At 39.0% G+C, this 15,205-nt stretch overlaps 2 protein-coding genes across 3 annotated transcripts in view; one reads left to right on the forward strand and one right to left on the reverse strand.

Annotated features, from left to right (window-relative positions):
* The window catches only part of LOC126761065 (mucin-5AC), a 43,148-nt gene extending 31,012 nt beyond the window's left edge, over window positions 1-12,136 (reverse strand). For both annotated transcript variants that reach the window (XM_050476988.1, XM_050476990.1), the window contains exons 1-2: window positions 11,685-12,136; window positions 116-5,893 (exon numbers count right to left, since the gene is read on the reverse strand). In XM_050476988.1, coding sequence (XP_050332945.1) covers window positions 116-1,612 — 1,497 coding nt within the window. In that variant the 5' untranslated portion in view covers window positions 1,613-5,893; window positions 11,685-12,136. The remainder of the gene's footprint in view (window positions 1-115; window positions 5,894-11,684) is intronic.
* Window positions 12,137-13,527: 1,391 nt separating this feature from the next.
* On the forward strand, window positions 13,528-15,205 carry LOC126761073 (queuine tRNA-ribosyltransferase accessory subunit 2). Its single transcript, XM_050476999.1, has 6 exons — window positions 13,528-13,717; window positions 13,784-14,052; window positions 14,104-14,285; window positions 14,349-14,730; window positions 14,789-14,914; window positions 14,977-15,205. Exons 1-6 carry the CDS (start codon window positions 13,607-13,609, stop codon window positions 15,173-15,175), a joined length of 1,269 nt encoding a protein of 422 aa, XP_050332956.1. The 5' UTR covers window positions 13,528-13,606; the 3' UTR covers window positions 15,176-15,205.

Below are 15,205 nucleotides of genomic sequence, written 5' to 3' on the forward strand. Positions count from 1 at the left end.
GACGTGATACTAACGATGTTTCGAAAAGAAACTATCAAGTAGAGGCCACAAACTTAAAACGTGATTTATTTTCAAGTAAAATACTAATTTAAAATTATAGCAAATATATGCTCACCTGACAGAACTTGATGAAGTTTTCGACAACTATCGATTTATCCGAGAGCGTCATTTGACCGGTGAAACGCACACCTAATTGTTTCAAATTTTCCTTCTTCTTCGCCGGCAACTTATTCATATGCTGGAATATGCCCTCCTCCACCTTGTGCGATGGATGCACATCAAAGTTATCTTTGATGGTGAAGGTAGCCAATGGCTTGGGCGCGCTTGCCGCCGAACTCGAGTGTAACATAGCGAAATCCGAACTGCCAGTGGCGGCGCCCTCAGAAGAAGTATTCGAGTTGGAAGCGTTGAGGTGTGAGCTAGGAAAGGCCAAATTGGATACCTCCATGGAGGATTCATTCGAGTTGGAACTATTTGTAGCCGTCATGTGATGCATATCGAAAATGGTGTGTTTGGAATCATGATCGAAGACGTCCAGCGCATTGGCATCAAGGCTATTCGAAGTGCGCGATACGGAAGACAATAGAGCGGCGGCTTTGCGTGAAGAACGTGATTTATGCGACGTGCTACTATCCAAATCGATCAAGCTAGACGACGATGATGATGATGCTTGCACTTGACCAGCTGAGGCGCTGGCAGCGACAGCATCACCTTGCGGCTCGCTATTATTGTAATCGTTCGAGTGACGCAGGTATTTTAGGAATTCAAAGGAACCATCAAAATGCTGTGCACCACTCGGATTGGCCGCAATAGGCGTGCCCGATTGATTGCTATTCTGCAATTGCGTTATAGGATGTGGTGTGCCCGACGAGCCGCTAACCATTGGACTCGCACCGGCAGTTGTAGTCCAACGCTGTGGCGTTGTCGGATAATTTGGCGTCGTCGCAGCTGTTGTTAGGTGCGGTGAAGCGAGGTGATTGTGTGAATGAAAGGCATTGCTGGGAGCGGCTAGACTGCCAGGTGTATGCGGTGCATGACCGGCGTAAGGATGTTGCGCATGTGGATGTTGGTGCGGGTGATGTGACAGGTGAGTGTTGGGATGTTGGGGTGTGTGATGTGCGGCATGCAAATGTGCGCCATGTTGCAGCTGTTGCACGCCGGCCGGTGCCGTATTGGAGGCGTTGGCGGGCGTTAATGCGGAAGTGTTGGCCGTTTCCGTGCCGCCACAATTACCAATGGAATTCATTGCGGCCACACCGTTATTATATGGCTGTTCAATGCCGCTTGGTAACCCCGTCGCGTTGGCGCCAGCGCTTATATTGGCATTGTTGTTGTTGCCACTATTACCAACACCACCATTGTAATACTGTTGTTGTTGCTGTTGTTGCGATGCTGCCTGCTGCGCTGTTAATGATGATGATGAGGCTGCGGCACCAGCTGCTGGCGATGGCGACGCTGGTGACGTGCCAGCGCCCGCACCCGAGCCGAACACTTGAAAATCCTCGAAGGACGAAAACTTTAACTCGCCATTGCTCAAATACTTGGCGAATTCTGACGAATCGTTGAGGGAATTGAGGAAGAACGAGCTGAAATTGCTGGATATGCAGGACATTTTCGTTTTTCTTTTTTCTGCTTGTTGTTGTATGTGTGTGTTTGCGTCGTTTTTTGTTATTTTTCTAATTCAGGCGCACACTTTTTGTATGTCTGCGTCGACTCCACACGGTTTTGCTCCAGCCTGTGTTTTATGCGCCTTTTGTTTGTGGTTGTTGTTGTTGTTTATTTTCTTTTATTTTTTGTTGTTGTGTGGGTTTGTCGCGTCGTGTTAGCGCGCTGTGTGGCACCGTGTTGTGCTGCTAGTGCACTGTTGCTTTATTATGATTGTTTTGTATTGGATTTTTTTTGCTGTTGTTTTTTTGATTTTCCCTTTATTTTCACGTTGTGGGGGTCACGCGTGTTGTTTTGGTTTGGTAGGTGGAAGTTTGTGTGTTAACGTGTTAATAATACTGTTAAGAATACCTACGACCTTGTTAATTTCCACTCGTTTTTTTTTCGATTTTTATTTTTTTGTTATTGTTGCATTTTTAAAGCTTCTTTGCATTATAGGAAATATCGGTGTTTCACTATTTTATTTACTATTACTTAATTTTTTCTTGTAATTAGCGCATAATACACTAAGCTTAGCATGTAAATTTGTTGTTTTTGTTATTACTTATCACTTATGAATTATTATGTACACTAATTTTTAAATTATTTAATTTGATTACTTGTGGTTTTATTTTGTATTTTATGCTTTAGTCTCGGTTCGACTGTACTAATTAGTTTAGAAAATGGCACATAATTTGTTGGTCTTCCCGTTTATGGAAAGCGCGTAGACCAGTTTTGTTTGTTGTTGTTATTGTTGTAATTTTCAGCAATTTTTCAACTTAAGCTACATACATTATTTTTTAGTTTTAACTTTTATTTTTATATTTTTTAGTTTTAATTTTTATTTTTTTAGTTTTAATTTTTATTTTTTTAATTTTAATTTTTATTATTTATTTCGTTTATATTTTTTCTTAACTAATATTGTAACAACAGCACTTCACAATTGCTTAAAATTAAAATTGTAAAGAAAGCACAAGTGCATACAATACTCAGCACATGCCCGACAACACAATACATATACTATATACGCACACACACACACGCGCGTATATGCCTATACACTACCACTATTGCAGACGCTTATACCCCATACGTCGCTTTAATTCGATTTTACTTTTGAATTAACCACACACATGCGCGCACATTTGAACAATTGCTTGAGTGATTTTATTGTAGTTTTTGTTATTGTTGTTGTTGTGGTTGTAAGCGTGCGCTTCCTTTGCCCCGCCTTGACGTTGGCGTTGACGTTTTGGTTTGGTTTGGTTTGAGAGCACACACACGTTTTGCTTTGCTTTGCCAGTGCCTGTGCCTATTCAATATTCAATTGCACTTTCTTGTGCAGATATTTTCTATTCACTAACACCACTACAACTATGTACATACATACGTATGTACGTACAACACTACAACTGCCGCTATCTATTTTCGCTCAATTTTCATCGCTTTGCGCTGTGTGCCCGTATTCGTGTGCGTGCGTGTGTTTGTGTGTGTTTGCTTCCACTTTAATTTTAAATATTAAAAATTATGAATTTTCTTTCGCCACTTTTCTTCGCTTTACGAAAACGGCTTCGTCTCGTCGCATGCCGACGCGTCGCTCGCTTGCTGGCTGGCTGAATGACTAGCTGGCTTGTCGCGCAATTGCTGTTGGAAGTGTGCCTCTAGCTGTTTGCTATCGCTATTTCCCCACTACTAATAGACTGTGTGTGTGTTGTTGTTGTTGTTGCTGTTGGTCCGGCCGGCCCAGGCGTGTGCGAGCGTCAAGCAGGCAGCAGGCAGGCAGTCAGTCAGTCAGAAAGGCAGTAAAGCCGCAGCGCAGCGTGTTTCAGTTGGATTTTCACTTTAATTTTCTTAGTTTTCTTTCCGTTTGCTTGGCGTTTTACTTGTTTCTGGCCTTCTAGCTGTGAGGTTTCCTTTACTTTTCGCTTATTTTTATTATTTTCTATTATTTTTATTGCTTTTGCCACATTTCTGCGCCACAGTCGTATTTTATTACATTCGTTCTATGCCGTTATGTGTGTATTTTAATTTTTATAAACTCGTTACGGTTAGCAGCGTACTTAGTTTTCGGCTAGTCTTTCTATTTTAGCTGTGTCTAGTCTGCGCGCTAGACGAATTCTTGATGCCACACTCGAGCGTTCAGCGTTCTTCAAATGCTTGTTGCGTGTATACAACGCTGGTATTTTGTGTCCGTAACGCTGTCGTCAAGCGTTTAGCTGCCGCTATATTTAAGTCCTGCTACCTCAGTTGCGTCTTCTACGACGGTATATAGTATATGCTGCTGCTTAGCGCCGTGTCGCATGTTCACAATGCTCAATGTTGCAACTTTCTATGCGCTGCTTACCTTCCACAACTACTTTTCTGCGTCATTAGTTGTGTCTTGTTGGTGTTGTTGTTTTGCATTTTTCATACCCATATCCGTTTGTACCTGTGTGTGGTAGTAGTGACGACCTGCGATACCGCACAACTAGTATGGCCACAAGTTTCTCCAATAATTTTGCACTTTTTGTAGACAATTTTATTTTCTGATTTTTGTTTTTTGGGTTTTGTGTGTTATTTGTTCTTGCTGACCGCAGCAGCGCACTGAATCAACAGCAGCAGCAGCCTAAATCGTAACGAAACGAGACGAACGATTTCAATCGAGCTCAGTCGACTTCGTAACGAAATAAAATCGTCTTGTGTTTGCCGCTTAAACCGAAAATATTGCCGTCACGCACCGTACCGCACAGATCTCGTACTAAATGTGAATCTGTCTGGATATGCTGAAGGAAGTAGTTAACCGTAGGCAGGCAGCGACAATTTTGAGGATTTTGATTTCACACACTCACGCGCGCTGCTCGCACACAACCGACGATAACAACGGCAACTACGACGACGACGATGACGACGAGGCGATGAGTACGCCGATGACGACGAGTTTTCTTCTGCCTCCGGCTCTGCTTCTCTTTTTCCACCGTCGGCTTCCACTTCCTTCGTAGTGTGATTACGCGTAAGGCAGGCAGGCAGTCAGGCAAGCAGACAAGCGCACGCAGTCAGGGAAACAACAGGCACTAGCTTAACGAAGCAAGACGTTCCGACCGGCCAACTGTTCAGCCATTCTCCTGTGCGTCTATCGTTGCTTAAAGATTTTTTTTTTTTTGATATTTGGGTAGGTAAGCGTCGTCACACTCGACGCCAAATCGTAGAGGCAGTCAAATTCGTTGATTTTACACGATGTTTTGTTGTCGCTTTACGGCAGCGTGCCGTATCGTCTGTCTACTTCACTGGCCAAACATAGCTAGCGCTACATAACCATATAATTTTGAGTCTCTATGTAGTAGTATGTGTGCCGCAGCCAGCTAAGGAAAAACGTGCTTTGATTATGACGGCGACGACGACGACGACGCCGTCGCTATGCCAGACCAACGCTCGTGGTACGCTCGCTCGCGGATCTCGCCGGCCGCAAAGGGGTGTTGCTCAAATAGAAATTTATTTTAAACAATTTTTGCGTTTAACCCTTAAATGCCGCGCATACCGTCTCCAAGCGGTCGTCACTCGGCTGAGCAAATAAATACTGACTACTGACTGACTGAGTGAGTTTCGCAAACTTAAAAGTTTCAAACGCTTTGCAGTCAACTGAGCTCTGTGGCCCAGCAAACCTGGCCACTCAACTTGCTCGCACACAGCTTAGAAACGCTCACAGCGCTGTAGTTTTTGCTTTTGCCTTTGCTAGTTAGTAGTGCTCGGTGCGTTTTTATTGCTCTCGCTGTTGTTGTTGTACACTGGGGGGTATGTGTGTGGCAGCATGTATGTACATATGTATGTTAGCTTGTGGATTTGTGGGGGTCTTTTTAGTGTTTTTGGCGTGTGTTGCCTTGCCAGGCTATTTGGCGCTCTGCTTTTGCTGTCTCTTCGTAGACACTTTGTTTTGACTCGTTCGGCTTTTGCCTTTTTGGGCTGCTCTGCAAGCGTATACAAGCGCTGCGGCTCTGACGGCTGCTCTCTTATGGCGAGAGCGCTCTCTGTCAATATTATTAAATAAAAAAAGTGTAGCTGCTGCCCTCCTTTGGCGTTCGCACTCATTCACTGTTTTGCTACGTCGTTCGTAAGGTATATCTCGCCATGTACCCTATTGTATATGCAGTTATGTTGGTTGTGTAGTTTAAATATTTCAAATATGAAATTCCGAGGCGGTAACGCAGAATGATTTGTCTGGTCTAAGCAGATAACAGGAGGACGTGAGTTGCCATTTGCACCTTTTGGTGGTCAAGTGCTGAAATGAGAGATGAAGGAAGGAATTTAGTTTTCACATAAATATTGCTAAAATACCGAGCTTTTAAGATAGGGCGGGTCGAGACGATGTTGGTAACAATGTCATTATGGGCGTATGTGCAAAAGTTCTTGTTTCTCCTTCAATTGGTGACGGGAAGAATTCCAACATATCAAAAAATAAAATAAATTATCGAAATGGGTCTTCTTCGTTGTCCAAATTTCCTCCCAACAGTTCATACAAATATAAAGCGAAGCTCTAAGGATTCATCCGAAAGATTCTCAGTCATCCGATAGCCAATACGTGAAACCCTCTTTTCGGTTCCCATTTATGAGCTTCACATTATTTGGTCCGAATTGTAAAAAACAAAAAAACGGGGATGCACCAAGCAATATCAAGTCGATGAGAGAGCTGAACGATATTGGACCTAAGTACTGTGTAGATTAGGTTAGTTTAAAAGGTCTATCCAAGACCCCGATCGACAAAGCGCTTCGAGCCTGTCACAAATTTGTTTAGACGGCTAATATCAGTTCCGGCTATGTCTTTTAGTTCACCTAAAGTAAGATTACCGAGATGATTCAGCCTCAGTCTTGCAAAGGCTGGACATGAACAATGGAGAAGAAAGCGCCTGGATGTTTCCACCTTGTCCTCCTCCATCCAACTTTCACAACTAGCGTCCGACAAGATTTTAAGGCTTACCGCATGAATGCCTATTGGATGGTGTTCAGTAAGAACTCCTACAATTGCGGCATGATAAACTTTGCTCGAGGCAAGTAGTTCAGTTGATCTCGAGCGTTCTACTCTAGGCCAGAAAGACCCCACAGTCGACCAGCGCCTGCTAGGCACACGCGAGGTTCATTGGTGCAATGCTAGAACGCAAGATGCCAATGGAAATCCAACCCGGTCCCATTCGGACTTAAGCGGGGCAAGGGGCCCCTGTGGCTAGCTCATCAGCTTCGCAATTTCCAGCGATTCCGCTATGATCAGGCATTCAAACGAGCCTAATGATGAAATGGCTTGATGCTATTTCTAGTGAGGACAGGGGTCTCAGCGGTAATTGTAGTGTACTTGATGATATTATAGCTTTGGCGAAAGTATAGAAGGTTCCAACAATTTGGATAATGTACATGCTATAAGTCATGGAGATTTATTACCTATTAGTGAGGTGAAGGTTTTCGAAGCTGGATGGAAGTTGGAAGTGTAAGTAATCGCTTTTCCATTTTCGAGATATCAGCTATTTCCATCTCGGATCCAAATAGCTTCTTTTATAATTTTTTGGAATATTTTGGGATATCTTGGACTATGTAAGCTATAGGTAAGATTTGGTTCCGAACATCATCCAGCTTAGCTTCATCTCTCATAAGTTGATTTGAATGAAGCCTCTTTAATACATTTCTATGTTGATCTTAGTTTGCTAGGACCTTGCAAGGACACTAAAGCCCTAGTGGAAATGAGCAGATAGACAATTCAGAGAACTATTGTTTTGAGAATATGGCTTAATTAAAATATTCCAAGATTTTGGTTAGCATAATGGGTTGTCAAAAAAGTCTTGCGGTATTTTTATTGAAATTGAAATATGTAAGTCTCTTTCGACCAATTCAGCGATTTTATCGCAATTTTCGTTATATAAGTTGAAACCTACGTAGGGCGGTGCACAAATTCGATAAGTAGTTACTCTAACTGGCGCCGGTATCGCAAGGGAAATTTACTGTCGTGTAGTATATTCTTGTGAACGGCTACAGCCAAAACTTCATTGGAATCGGACTCGTAATTATTTTTGGACCACGTGTGGAAGGGATGGGTCCACGGATTATCGAAATATGGAATATCGATGGGTGATTCAGTTCATATTTTTGGAAGAGAAATCTCGCAGTGAAATGAAAGAGCATACAATGACGGTCAAAAACTAGTTTCAAGAGTTTCAACCTGGCTGCCGCCGGATTTTGAAAAGCCATGCTGAAAAGTTCCGAAAACGGCTATCACGGAGAAAAACCTGACAAAAGTGACGATCTCGTACTGTCAGCCCGACGTTTTAAGACGTGGAAATTGGGTATGAGAAAGCTATCGGCGCCCGTTGAAGAACCCCTGAAAAAACTAGTCGAACTAAAAGAAAATTATAAGAAGCAAATATCTTTTTTGGAAATTTCTTTTTTCTTTTGTAGGCTAAGCACTTTACGTATCACGTTCGTTTATTTCAGTTTTTGTTTAACACCAGACGGATTAACTGTATTCCAAACTTAAGCACATTTATCAGTTAGAAATGTATTTTAAGGTATTATATGCTGTAAATGATAGCAACAGAGTAGGCTGACTTAAAGTCTTATCAACGCTAGATACTTCTACAAACATATGTATACGGGTGTATGTGTTTGCAACTTTGTATATTTAGTTAATTCTTGCTAAATTAGAACAAGATTTTTTATTTTTAACAAGCTTATATTTATATGTATATAAAATTACCTATGTATAATAAGAGGTCTCTTCAGCGATTTTTAATAGAATATTTATTTGAGCATTATAGATTTTTCAAAGACTCTTTAATGGCAATTAGTTGAGCGTTGAAGTTCGAAGAAATTTATTTTCTTGTGGAACATACATTGTATATATGCTCGAGTTAAAATATTTCTTATGATCCGTCTATTTTCTCGCGAAAGTCTGTTCAATAATAAAGGGTGATCCATTTCGAGGTTTCCTACTTTTTCAAAGAAAAAATACAGAAACTTCAAATTTAATTGGGATTGAATCGAAGCGTGATTGTCCGCATAGACCTTAGGCTTTACATTTTCTCACAGGAAAAAGTGTAAAGGTGTGATATCACATGATCTTGGTGGCCAAACGACCGGCTCAATACGTGAAATTATCTTCTTACTATAGTGTCCTCTCAATAAATCTATTGATTGAATGCGATGTGTGAGAAACGCCGCCGAACACAATCTGGCTGGAAAACGTCGGATCTTCTTGGAACTTTGCAAGAGCCCATAAAGCGAGCTACTTCAGTTCTTGCACAAACTTTGCTTTGTACGTTTTCAATTAAGATCTCGACGTAAAATGTGCCAAGTCGTTTCATATACCAGTTGATTGATTTGTAAACGGTGTTTGGCCTAAGTTTTTCCATGATGAAATGCCAAACAATACTGTATGTACAAAAATAACGTGACAACTTAATACGACTCACGCGCGATCTGTCAAAAAAAGGCTATTGAAAAAAGTACATCTAGTTGGATCCCCGTTAGTTGTGTTGGTAGAATAAAGGGGTGGTGATTAGATACAGCTGTTTCCAAATCCTTTTTTATACTCTCGCAACAAAGTTGCTAAGGAGAGTATAATAGTTTTGTTCACATAACGGTTGTTTGTAAGTCCTAAAACTAAAAAAGTCAGATATAGGGTTATATATACCAAAGTGATCAGGGTGACGAGTAGAGTTGAAATCCGGATGTCTGTCTGTCTGTCCGTCCGTCCGTCTGTCTGTCCGTCCGTCTGTCTGTCCGTCCGGTTGTCCGTCCGTCCGTGCAAGCTGTAAATTGAGTAAATATTGAGATATCATGATGAAACTTGGTACACGTATTTCTTGGCTCCATAAGAAGGTTAAGTTCGGGCCCACTGTCACGCCCACAAAATGGCGAAAACCGAAAACCTATAACTAAGCCATAAATAAAGATATTAAAGTGAAATTTGGCACAAATAATCGCATTACGGAGGGGAATATTTGGACGTACTTTTTTTGGAAAAGTGGGCGTGGCCCCGCCCCCTACTAAGTTTTTTTTTATACATATCTCGGAAACTACTATAGCTATGTCAACCAAACTCTATAGAGTCGTTTCCTTCAGGCATTTCCATATACAGTTCAAAAATGGAAGAAATCGGATAATAACCACGCCCACCTCCCATGCAAAGGTTATGTTGAAAATCACTAAAAGTGCGTTAACCGACTAACAAAAAACGTCAGAAACGCTAAATTTTACGGAAAAAATGGCAGAAGGAAGCTGCACCCAGGCTTTTTAAAAAATTGAAAATGGGCGTGGCCTCGCCCACTTATGGACCAAAAACCATATTTCGGGAACTACTAGACCGATTTCAATGAAATTCGGTATATAATATTTTAACACCCTGATGACATGTACGAAATATGAGTGAAATCGGTTCACAACCACGCCTTCTTCCAATATAACGCTATTTTGAATTCCATCTGATGCCTTCTATGTATAATACATATACATGTACATTAGGAACCAATGATAATAGCGGAATAAAACTTTACACAAATACGGTATTTGAAAAATATGTAAATGACGGATAATGAAATCTCGATTATCACTTTATCATGCGAGAGTATAAAATGTTCGGTGACACCCGAACTTAGCCCTTCCTTACTTGTTTTTATTTCGAAACAATTTAAAACTTAGTGGGTAGGGTGATCGCCCTGATCTGCTAAAATAATTGCATAATTAATATTTTTTTACGAGTCTACTATTCCTGAACAATAGTAAATGTTTCAGTCAGAAGTGGAAAGGTATGGTAGGAAACTTTATATAGACTGAAATATGGAGACTAGTAAATTTTAATCGCCTCAAGTTACTATAATCTAAATCTGACTAAGAAACGGTTCAAACATTGTACACAAGCCTTGAATGGTTTCGAAATGAACTCAGCTTATACTATATATAATTTTTACTCAAGACAACAGTGCCAAGCTTCACCTCGACCTTGGGGAATACATATTTCTAAACCTTCCTGGGATATAGAACAACACTGCAATTTTCTTTTTTTTTTTTGGAAAAATGTTTGCCAAAAATCCAAATTTAATTTTTTTTCCTTCGTCCAAATTCGATGTTAAGATTTTAACTAAAACACATATTTTTTCATTTTAGATGATCCTGTAAGGAGTTATTCTGCCAACGCTGGCGCATCTTTTTCCGGAGAGGTCACCGGTAATGGCCCAGTTTAAATTTTTTTTTTTCAAAAACTTCAAAATTATTTTGTTAATCGTGTATGTTTCTAACAATAAAATATTTAATTTTTTATATGAGAAAAAAGGCTGTTTTTTACCCGAGGAAACCCATGTAACCCCTTTAGGCAAATTTGTTTTTTGTTCTTTTGAAGCTCGTAACTCAATAAAAAATATCATTTTAAATTGCAAAGCTCATGCTCTTTTAGGAAATTTACTACACTACAAAATTCATTTACTTTTTCTCTTATTGTTAGGCTTTCCTTTGGTAGGCATTGATGATGTTGAATATCTCCTAACCGTTTTCGAAAAATTATACCAAACAAGCATTCGATGCAGAAGAAATTAATGTTTTTTCTTATTGTTTTTTACAAAATAAATATGCACTGAAGTTCTCGGCAATATTTCGAATTTAAATCTTTGCCCTGCAAGTCGCAATCATTTCTTTGTGTCTTTATCGACTTTGAAAGCAAAAAGAATAGCTATTTCAGTGATTTTTAACAAAAGATGATTGATATTTTTTTGACATTACACTAAACATAAATTAACCATTTGACTGATATCTTAAAAAATTTAACCTAAAAAATTTCATGCAAATTTTAAAACCAAAAATTTATGGTTTCCGAATTTTTTATAAAACGCCCTAATATCTAATAAACCATCCAAACATGTATTAGCAGATTTCTATTTATTTGCATACATACATACACATTGTACGTCTGTATGTCTGTTAATAGCAGAAAGTAAATAGTTCCACCGCACTTTCCACACAACGCCCAATCAAATATTTACCGTCAACCCTTGCCATATTGAGCTGCAAATTGCGGTTTTAACACATTCAAACTTTACCTTTTCCGCTGCGCTTGGATTTTTTTTTTTATTTGTATTTTGAACTGCTCAATTATGTTTATTCGTTATTCAAACACCAGGTATACACATATGAACCAAATTCACATACTCGTACAGATATTCACTGTTCGCACACTGTGCCCACTGGAAGCACTCATTCATTCGTATTTATTCTTCACTTAGAAAAGCATTTAAGCATATGTAATTTTTCAATTAATTTTAATTATAAACTTAATTAGGAAATATTTGAAAATTGTACACAATTGGGGAAAAGCTCTCGCTGTCGCACGCGCTCGCATATGGACCGTCACATGAGCGAAAGTGATGGCAGATAATAGCACAACGAATAAAAATAAAGACACTTTGTTTAAAATCAAAATTAATTCACACACGCTATTGCCGTTTTGCTGCTGCTGTCGTCCACCGTCATCGACAAATCGCTAGCGCAGAGCTCCTACCGCAACTGAATCGGATTCATCCAAAAGTCAATCCAATGCATGAGCAAAATGAGTGCCGAAGCAGCGGAGAAGCCGGCGCCGGCGGCGCAGCAACGAATGACAGTGTAAAGTTTAGTATATATGTGTGTGCTTGTATGTATTTGCAGCTCTCCGATAATTTGTTTATGCGGTGTGGGTCTCTTGGATATATTATTTGCCACAAGAGTAAGCTTTGCGCTAGTGAGGTGGGTCGAGTCAGGTATTGTCATTATCACCCACTCTGTGGCATAAAATCATAGTAAATACATACATATGTGAATGATATCGCCAAATATATTTTGCATTTTACAGTTTTGGGAGGAAATATTACAAATGTCAATTTATTGACTTTTGAGCTTTTTGCGTGCTTTGTATGCGATATAAGAGGATTGTAAAGAGAATTGTTTTAGAGAAAAAATTCTATTTAACTGTAAAGGGACAATTTTATAATTTTAAAAAATTTTGAAAAATAGGATCTGATGTTTAGCAAAATTTTTCTGCTCAAAATTATCTCAAATCCAAAACCAAAAAACTGTATTAATAAAATAGATGAAAGGACTAGTCAAAATTATTAGTTTTGAAAATGGCGGCTTGTCAAAAAAAATTGGTTTTTGTGTTACACTTCAGGGTGCCTTGAAATTATTATCACAAAACTTAATTCTTCGATTATTACCTGACGAATACATATACATATGTGACCTGGTCTACGAAAAGGGGGCTAACGTGCGAAAACTAGTTTTCTGGGAAAAGCTGTTAAAAATAATCGTCAGTTTCTCGTTATCTCATTAATTGGTCTCCTTTTTTTTGACACCTAAGCCCCCTTTTCGTAGACCAGGTCACATATGTACATATCTAAGAAGGTCGTGTGAAAACTGAAAGCCGAAAACCCCTAAACACCCGTTTCGCCGACCAAAAATTTGTTCACACACACTTACATAAAACAACATCTTAGGTTCGCAAACGGATGCTTACAAATTATAAAACGGAAAGTGAAAAATGCCGATTCAAATAGGGTTCGTTTCCGATCCTTTTTATTTGTTGTTGTAACAGTCCATATTATTAGCGATTGTTGCCGAGTTGATAGTCCGACTGGTTAAACCCTCAAAGGTCACGAGTTGTATTTAAGCCCATTGGCCAAAAAACAAAATGTTTTAGCGTGTCCAATAACAAAACAGATCGGTTTGTATATATACTTTTGAATCGTTCATTTTATATCAACTATTAATTAAATAAAGTAGAATCACTAATTCATATATTTTAAACCGATTTCCGAAATGAATATAGCTTCTAATTACAACTTTTACCTCTGCATCTGGCATCATTACGAACAGCTGATACATTAAAAAAAATGCACATAAAAGAAATGTCAAAAAACAGCGTGTCCGGCCAAACCAAACAGTTCATTATAATATTTTTAAATAATTAGTAAATATTTCGATTTTCAAAATGAAATTTGTTGTAGAAAATATTAGCAAGTCTTCGGGACGCCTGGGGCATTTAGTACAAGCGGAAACGGGCAAGCGTTTTCGCACACCATTGCTAGTACAAACAACTAAAGTGAGTGCTTAGAGAAGATTTACACTGTTTAGATGAGACTTAAAAATATACACTATTATAATGTAGGCGGGAAGCATTCCATATCTCAGTCGTGAGGTATTTGATTATATTACCAAAGAGACGCCAGCTTTACAGTTTTCATTATCTACCATCAATCATATGACGGAATCACTTAAATTGTTTAATGGCACACTTGGCGCATATGTGGGCTATCCAGAATGCTTGTCATTATTGTTGATAAGGGACACTTGTACGACAACACCGAGCGGACATAATGACAAAGATATAATGCCACTTTTCACGAGAAGGGGAAAGGAAATGCTGACAGCGACAAGGTAACTAAATAAACTGACATATTTCATTGGTAACATAAATTTCTCTTATAGTTATATGGATGCAGTAGAAGTTCTTAAACCAGATATATATCAAGGACTTTGTGATGCTGATACCAATTTAGATAGCTCCAAAAAGCGCATAACGAAGTCTGTAGATAGAACAGCACAATTTATGGATCTTTGTTATGAGCGACATCAAAACTCGACAGTATTAAACAAAACCGCTTTATTCGGTAAATATAATTTTATTGTTGCTGAAGCAGTCAGTATCGGTTAAATTTTGATTTAAATTTCAGTGCCCATCGTTGGAGGCTACAGCACGTTTGCACGTTCCGATTCTATCAAACATGCGAAGGCGAAAGGTGAAAGTATTACGTGTGGTTATATTTTTGAGGGATTTCACAACAACGGACTCACTGCCACAGAAGTGGATGTTGACCAGATCGTTAAAGTGATGGCGCATAGTTTGAATGAACTAAACGTTGAGAAACCCAAAATGATGCCGGGCGCGTTTACACCACCCGCAATGTTGGAATTAATTTCCTTAGGTGTGGATATATTCGACACATCATATGCATTCTGCGCTGCCTCCAATTTCAAAGTGCTAACGTTCAATTTTGATTTCACAAAAACTGAAAGTGGAAACTGTTCGCCATTTTTGGACCTAACTGCTGATAGGTATAAAGTAGTGGCTTTTAAATTTAGAACTTGGTTATTACTATTTTTAATATTACAGTTTGAAGGAGGACTTTACACCTCTACTGACAGATTGCGATTGCCTAACGTGCAAGAAACATACGCGCGCTTACTTATATCATCTTTATAACACAAAAGAAATGGCTGGACCTATTCTGATTATGATGTAGGTTTTGAATATATTGCTGTTATATGTTAAAAAGCAAATGTTTTTTCACTTATTTTCAGACATAACTTGCACCACATGATGAAATTTTTCAATACAATTTGTAATTGTATAGCTGACGACAAACTACCTGATTTGGTTAAATTAGTTAAATATCAAGGACATGATGCGGCACACGATTATAGTATTAAGCTCAATACTAAAGCAATTAGTCGAAATGACCAGGGAAAAAGTTTTACAGTAGCTAAAGATGATCAATAAATTTAATTTCATAAATTTATTTAATATTAA

Source organism: Bactrocera neohumeralis, chromosome 6 (assembly GCF_024586455.1).
Source record: "Bactrocera neohumeralis isolate Rockhampton chromosome 6, APGP_CSIRO_Bneo_wtdbg2-racon-allhic-juicebox.fasta_v2, whole genome shotgun sequence".
Taxonomy (NCBI): domain Eukaryota; kingdom Metazoa; phylum Arthropoda; class Insecta; order Diptera; family Tephritidae; genus Bactrocera; species Bactrocera neohumeralis.